At 43.5% G+C, this 8,057-nt stretch overlaps 1 protein-coding gene across 1 annotated transcript; it reads left to right on the top strand.

Moving 5' to 3' along the window:
* Positions 1-4,500: 4,500 nt before the first annotated feature.
* On the top strand, positions 4,501-7,793 carry LOC108674275 (glutarate-semialdehyde dehydrogenase; the record flags this gene model as incomplete). The annotated part of the gene is given in 3 exon segments (XM_018162215.2): positions 4,501-4,558; positions 5,752-5,882; positions 7,627-7,793. Coding segments are annotated over 2 exon segments (212 nt in total), but the record flags the coding sequence as incomplete, so codon positions are not given.
* Between the last annotated feature and the right edge of the window lie 264 nt (positions 7,794-8,057).

Below are 8,057 nucleotides of genomic sequence, written 5' to 3'. Positions count from 1 at the left end.
ATAATAACGTCCTTGATTTCGATTACTTCATGAATAAAGATCTACTTGCAGTGTTGAGATTGATGCAAAAGATCCACTTTGCAGTGTTGAGATTGATGCAAAAGATCTACTTGCAGTGTTGAGATTGATGTCGTCCGTCTGTCCGTGACCTCAAGTTTTCGTCGACGAGAAAATGCGCTCTCTGTCACTCACTGCAGTGAGTACTGAGTTATATTTTTTCTGGACTTATTCCGTGATTTAGTTTTTTTCAATTGCGTCTATCCACAAAAATTTTGGGTTGCAGGACTACCTCATTAAAATTAAAAAAGTACGGATAAGGGGAAACTTTTATTTATGCTCCAGAACAAATAAATCTACTAGTATATTTTGTATTATATGCCTTTTTTATCCGCGGACTGAGCCGTTTTCAGGTCATCTGACAGCGCTGGTTGGCCGTACCGCACTCAATGTGTTAAGTACACGTAGCGGCTGATTTCTCGCCTGTGATTGGTGGGTTTAGCTTGGAAAACCGTCAATGACAGTCTGACTAATTAACAAACTCGGAAATATTTCCGATAGTACGGCCCTTGCAAGTTGCACTTGACTTTTAACGCCGTTATCTGGTGGCGCGACATGTTGCAATTTCTTTTTATTTCTTTAATGCAATGAGAGAGTGTTTATTAAACATGTATGTTGTAGCAGCAGTTTTAACGCATCTCGTGCAACATTTGTTCATTTGAGTAGTTTTTAGTACCGCTCCGTCTGTCGTCACCGCCAACAATGTTGGTACGCTGATTTCGACGCTGTCCAGTACGGTGGTGCAGTGTTGTGACGCTGGACACATTTATTTTATGGTATTAAGCTACAATGTCTGGAATTAATTTGTACTAGGAGTTGGTCATACACCTAATTATGTATATTTAATTTTGCTGATCTTAATCCAATCTAATTTCATCCTGTGGCTTGAAGCCCATGACTGTGGCTTCAGGCCTGTGACTGTGTTGGCGAACATTTATTTCTGTTTATTGGAATTTAATTTTTTGTGTTAAGCTTCTAAAGTTTCATTGGTTATGTCACTCATGTCAATTATAAAGTCAGAAATCGTGAAGACCCTGCATAAGATGGTTATAGTGACCAACTATACATGGGCTGAATAAAGGACTTCAGCGGTTACATGCGTATTGATGCAGCTTGCAGAGGTTGATCCATGAAGAGGGTCGGGGAATATGTTTAGCAGATTTAATTGTCCTTTTAAATATCAAGAACAATAACACAGGGCACACGGGTTGGTGGGGTCGGTGGCCTGCTGCAGGAGCATCGTGACCTGCTCGCTGACGCTGTAGGCCGCGCCGTCCTCGACGCCGTTCAGCTTCTGCTCCACGCGTCGCAGGCAGCGGTCCGCCAGACTGTTGTCTGCGTCTGCGTCTGCGCCTGCGGGGGGAATGGGATCCTTAACAAAATTTAGAGCCAGACTGTTGTCTGCGTCTGCGTCTGCGCCTGCGCCTGCGGGGGGATGGGATGACGAGGTCAATTGGTCAGCAGACCACCACCAGGCATTTAAGATAACGGTGATTAAACCGTGTTTATTCGAGATAATGATGATTAAACGGTGTTTATTCGAGATAATGGTGATTAAACGGTGTTTATTTGAGATAACGGTGATTAACCGGTGTTTCAACGTTATTTGGCTGGTAAAATGATAATGGTCATTTAATAGCAGACTGGAACATTGATGAAGTTACCCTAGTATGAAGAAGTTACCCTGGTATGACTAAGTTACCCTGGTATGACCTAGTTACCCTGGTATGACCTAGTTACCCTGGTATGACCTAGTTACCCTGGTATGACCAAGTTACCCTGGTATGACCTAAACGTTCAAAGGGATCTCAGTATTGCAATAAGTCAATATGACAAAAACGTTGTTCGCGCTTATCAAAAGTAATTATTAAACATCGTTCTGCTGAGAATAGAAGCTCTCTAACTCAAACATCGTGAAAATTGAAGAATTTTCACCTCTTGCCCGCACTCGAACCCATGACGGCCATGAGTCGCTGTTACATTCCCTATGCGCCGGAATCATCAACTCTCTGTTTCAACTAATGTATCTCTGTATCTCTATCTATCTATCTATCTAATGTATCTCTGTATCTATCTATCTCATGTATCTCTGTTTCAACTAATAAATAGTCTCTTCACTTTCCTTTTATTGTTTTTTGCTACGGTCAACTCTTTTAATCACGTGTGACTCATTTAATTACAATATTGCAAAGAATCAATGTCTGTGTCATGGAAATAACTCATCTCATAACATGGAGGAATGAGATAAAAAGAATAGGGAGGAAGCTCTCTCGACAGGCAGAGAGGCTGATTCAATAGACGGAAAAATATTGTAGGAAATATTGTACACTGTATTGAAAAAAGGAAAAATATTGTACACTGAATTAAGGATCAATTAATGCCTCGAGAAAGCAGCAAAATGCTTGGTATATATATAGAGCCCATTAAGTTCTGCTATGTTCCATTGAAATCTTGATTCGAAGCTCGGCATCTTTAGCTGGAGGTTGACATATTGATTTGATAGTTGATAAGTTGTTTTGATGGTCGATATGTAATTGCTTTGATGGTTGATAAGTTGTTTTGATGGTCGATATGTTGTTTTGATGGTCGATATGTTGTTTTGATGGTTGATATGTTGTTTTGATGGTTGATATGTTGTTTTGATGGTCGATATGTTGTTTTGATGGTTGATATGTTGTTTTGATAGTTGATATCTTGATTTCATGGTTGATATGTTGTTTTGATAGTTGATATATTGATTCGATGGTTGATATGTTTGACCTCATGAATACAGGTATGGCATAATCTCATCTCTCGTCTTACTCAGACTTGCCGAGGCAGCGACTTAGACTCTTGAAGCTCTTAAGTGTTTAGTGTAACAGTATTAGGGATCACTATGCGTGTTATCACTAAGCTTACTGTTACTATACACTATCTGACAGTAGCTAGCTTGCATTGAACCTACTGCCTTTCGACTATGCTGGCGCCAAGCCTAATGCTATCAGGTTGGCTGCCCTAACAAAATTTAGAGTCGCCCCAGCTTCTGGTAATCCAAATCAGAAGCTGACGCGTCTGTAAATTTTTTAATGGGTGCTGGTGTACATAAACTAGAACTTACGCATCAACGATTGCCGTACAATCTTGCGATCATTTACAGCTGACCTTGGGAGATGACAGACAACTTTACAGCATCGTCATGATAACAATCATCATGATAAACATCGGTGTATTGCTGATCACTGATAGACTATCAAGCGGCGGCCGCTGCATCTGGCAGTGCAGCAACACAGGCCGTGTGTGTTGGATCTTCCTATAGTCATCTGTATCTGTATTGGATCTGCCTATAGTCATCTGTATCTGTGTTGGATCTGCCTATAGTCATCTGTATCTGTGTTGGATCTTCCTATAGTCATCTGTATCTGTATTGGATCTGCCTTTGGTCTTCTGTATCCGCCATTTGATCAACATAACGCATTGATATCCACCATCTGATCCAGGTTCGTTGAAACTACCAATAGATAACCATCTGTATCCATCAACTGGCCGCATTGAGTAAAAACTTTCCATTCTATACAGTGAAAATTGAATATAAATTTTGGCTTTAAACTAACCGTATCATAATTTCCAAAAGAACTAAATATTCGCCATGATGCTCAATATACCGGACGGATAACGTGTTGACAACTTGCGCTCCTCGTAATTCTTTTCTCTGTCTGTATTAACGGTCACTATACATGTATATAACGTTTTTTCATACATTGAACATTTATTATCTCTCTGTATTAACGATCACCATAATAACGATCTCCCGCAAGTGTTCACAATAATGGCATTCACGATCACAATGAGATACGATCACCATTCATTTACTCAAATTATTCAGAACAGGTTCAATAAACACATTGTATTTATTAGCACCATGCGTTTACACATTCTATTCTAGAACAAGTGCAATAAACACATTGTATTTATTATAATCATGCGTTTAAACATTCTATTCTAAAAACAAATGCAATTAACACATTATATTTATTAGCACCAAGCGTTTACACATTCTATTCTAGAACAAATTTAATAAACAAATTGTATTTTTTATCATCATGTGTTTACAAATTCTATTCTAGAACAAAATCAATAAAAACATTGTATTTATTAGCACCATGCGTTTACACATATTCTATTCTAGAAAAAGTTCAATAAACACATTTTATTTATTATCACCAAAACCATTGTATTTATTATCACCGAGCATTTACACATTCTATTCTAGAACAAATTCAATAAACAAATTGTATTTATTATCATCATGTGTTTACACATTCCATTCTAGAACAAATTCAATAAACACGTAATATACGCAGTCACTTTAATTCATACTCACCAGCTGGGGCCGTACTTTAAAAACTCGCTAAGTGAACGTAAGTACTTACGCTCTATTTTCTTGTCTATGATTGGTGTGCCACGGGGGCGACACTGGCCCTCGTCAGGGACTGCGACGAGGACGACGTGCGACGTGCCGTCGGTGGGTGTTATCTCGGACCGTTGTTATCTTGTGCCTTTAGTGTTATCTTGAATAGTGTTATGTTGAACCTTTAGTGTTATCTAGGCCCGTTGATATCTTGAGCCTTTAGTGTTATGTTGAACCTTTAGTGTTATCTCGGACCGTTGTTATCTTGAGCATTTAGTGTTACCTCGGCCCGTTGTTATCTTGAACAATTGCTGTTATCTTAAGCCTTCGGTGTTATCTCGGACCGTTGTTATCTTCAATCTTTAGTGTTACCTCGGCCCGTTGTTATCTTGAACAATTGCTGTTATCATAAGCCTTCGGTGTTATCTCGGACCGTTGTTATCTTGAGCCTTTAGTGTTATCTTGACCCGTTGTTATCTTGAGCCATTAGTGTTATCGCGGCCCGTTGTTATCTTGAATCTTTAGTGTTACCTCGGCTCGTTGTTATCTTGAACAATTGCTGTTATCTTGAGCTTTTGGTATTATCTCGGACCGTTGTTATCTTGAGCCTTAATTAAGAGTTATCTTGAACCTTTAGTGTTATTTTGAACCTTTAGTGTTATCTTGAGCCTTTAGTGTTATCATGAGCCTTTAGTGTTATCTTGAGTCTTCAGTGCTTTCTTGAACCTTCAGTGTTATCTTGAGCCTTCAGTGTTATCTTGAGCCTTTAGTGTTATCTTGAGCCTTCAGTGTTATCTTGAGCCTTTAGTGTTATCTTGACCCATTACTGTTACCTTGAACCTTGAGTATTATCGAACCCCCGTAGTGTTATTCACACTCTTGTTGTCCACCGCACTCCTGTTGTCCGCCGCACTCCTGTTGTCCACCGCACTCCTGTTGTCCACCGCACTCCTGTTGTCCACCGCACTCCTGTTGTCCACCGCACTCCTGTTGTCCACCGCACTCCTGTTGTCCACCGCACTCCTGTTGTCCACCGCACTCCTGTTGTCCACCGCACTCCTGTTGTCCACCGCACTCCTGTTGTCCACCGCACTCCTGTTGTCCACCGCACTCCTGTTGTCCACCGCACTCCTGTTGTCCACCGCACTCCTGTTGTCCACCGCACTCCTGTTGTCCACCGCACTCCTGTTGTCCACCGCACTCCTGTTGTCCACCACACTCCTGTTGTCCACCGCACTCCTGTTATCCCACCGCACTCCTGTTATCCCACCGCACTCCTGTTGTCCATCCTGTTGCTCCGTGGCCAGGCTGTGCGGTGGCCGCCTTCAAGCAATGGCGGACAGCATCGGTGGCCGCGCGGGTGGACGTCCTCCTGAAGATCAAGGCAGGACTGATGGCCCGCCAGGAGGAACTGGCCGCCATCATCACCGCTGAGAACGTGAGCCTCTAATGACCTCTACCCCGCTGCTCTTATCACCTTCATTTGCATCACTCATAGCACTCATCACCCTCATTAGCAACACCCGCAGAACTTATCACCCTCATTAGCAACACCCGCAGCCCTCATCACTCTTGTTCGCAACACCCATAGCACTCATCGCACTCAAGCGCAGCACCCATAGCTTTCATCACCCTCATTCGCAACACCAGCATCACTTATGACCCTCATTCGCAACACCCATAGCACTCATCACCCTCATTCACAACACCCACGTCACTCATCACTCTCATTCACAACACCCCCAGAACTCATCACTCTCATTCACAACACCCATAGCACTCATCACTCTCATTTGCAACACCCCCATCACTCATGACCCTCAATCGCAACACCCGCTTCACTCATGACCCGCAATCTCACCCCTCTCATTAGTCACGATCCTCAATCTTAAAACATCTTCCAAGTATACAGTTGATATACCTCTCCCTTCTCCTATCCAGTGAGTACAGTCCTAGATACTCCAACCTGCCCCAGTAGTCTAGGTCCCTCATCTAGCTGATCCTTGACGTTAAAGTCCGTTGGACTGCCTCCAATTGTTTCACCGTGCACGCCTGTAGCGACGCCCAAAGCTGGCTGCAGTACTTCAGAATGGGAAGCACGTGGACTCTGAAGAGTGTAATAAGCGGCCCAGATTCTCTTGAACAAAATTTCCGCCAGACCTACCCAGTCTGCCTTCCGTAACAGTTGCAGCGATGTGGCCATCGAACGTAGCTTTAGTACTCAATAATTCTGCGAGATCACTAAGAAGTTGCCCCTCGATTTCTGTACCGTCCTCCAATTGTTTCACCGTGCACGCCTGTAGCGACGCCCAAAGCTGGCTGCAGTACTCCGGAATGAGAAGCACGTGGGCTATGAAGAGTGTTATCAGCGGCCCAGATTCTCTTGTACAAAATTTCCGCCAGATCTACCCAGTCTGCCTCCCGTAACAGTTGCAGCGATGTGGCCATCGAACGTAGCTTTAGTACTCAATAACTCTGCGAGATCACAAAGAATTAAGTTGCCCCTCGAATTCTGTACCGCCCGATGGCAAGTAGCGGTGGAGCATCCCGGTCTCTGTGCCAACTCTGTATCTAATTACTTCGAATTTGGTGTTGTTAAACTGCTTATTATTCACTAGGGCTCAATCGTAGATTGTCGACAAGTCATACTGTAACCTCTCGTAGTCTAAGTCATCTTTGATCCTCATCAGAAAAATTGTATCGTCCGCAAATGACTATGTAAATGCGTGGGTAAGTTTCGAGTCGAAGTCGACGGCGATGTGGATGAGGAATAGGATCTGTCTTAGCACCGATTGCCCTTTGGCAATCCGCTTTTCACCCTCGCTTCTCTCGATATCGAGTCTCCAATTACGACAGCTTGTACCTACCCTGTCAGTTAGGAAAACAAGAATCCACGCCGACAGGCTTCCTCCCTCACCCATAAGCCTTAGTTTTTTCGAATAGTATACCAAAGTCAACTTTGCCAAAAGCATTCGAAAAGTCCAGGTATAACGCGTCTACGCCAGCTCCCTCCTCCGAGTAGGACCAACTCCCCCTCTCAGTCACCCATGACGTCATAACCCTCTCTACTTCAATGACATCCCACACCCATGATCCCCTCTACTGGCTCTACACAAAAACCTTCGCTACATCCATGACACTCTTAATCGTACAACTTTTGACCCTTTTCTCCCCCGGTGCAGGGAAAACCGTTGGGGGAGGCTCGTGGGGAGGTGGGTTTCGCGGCATCATTCTTCCAGTGGTACGCAGAGGAGGTACGACGTTCCTATGGGGAAGTCATCCCCTCTCCCGACCCCCGCAAGCGCTTCCTCACCCTGCGACAACCCTTGGGGGTCGTCGCCCTCATCACGCCCGTGAGGATTGCAGAAGAGGGAAGGGGTATTACCACTCTGCTGGGGACAGGAGGGGAAACTTGTCAATTTTGCGCAGCGTTTGTCACAGTTCACCCATTGAGTTTTTTTTGTCTCTACACTCATAAAATTGAATGGGTCATTGTGTCCAAATTGGTACACGTTCCGCTCGTAGCGCTGATACCCCTTATTTTAGGCCAAACTGGGTCAGGATGACCTACTCAAGAGCATAAAGTGCATTGCTATTTAGGTCCAATGAGTAA

Source organism: Hyalella azteca, unplaced genomic scaffold (assembly GCF_000764305.2).
Source record: "Hyalella azteca isolate HAZT.00-mixed unplaced genomic scaffold, Hazt_2.0.2 contig485, whole genome shotgun sequence".
Lineage (NCBI taxonomy): Eukaryota > Metazoa > Arthropoda > Malacostraca > Amphipoda > Hyalellidae > Hyalella > Hyalella azteca.
Note: the sequence above shows the minus strand (reverse complement) of the source record. Positions and strands in the feature narration are given on the sequence as shown.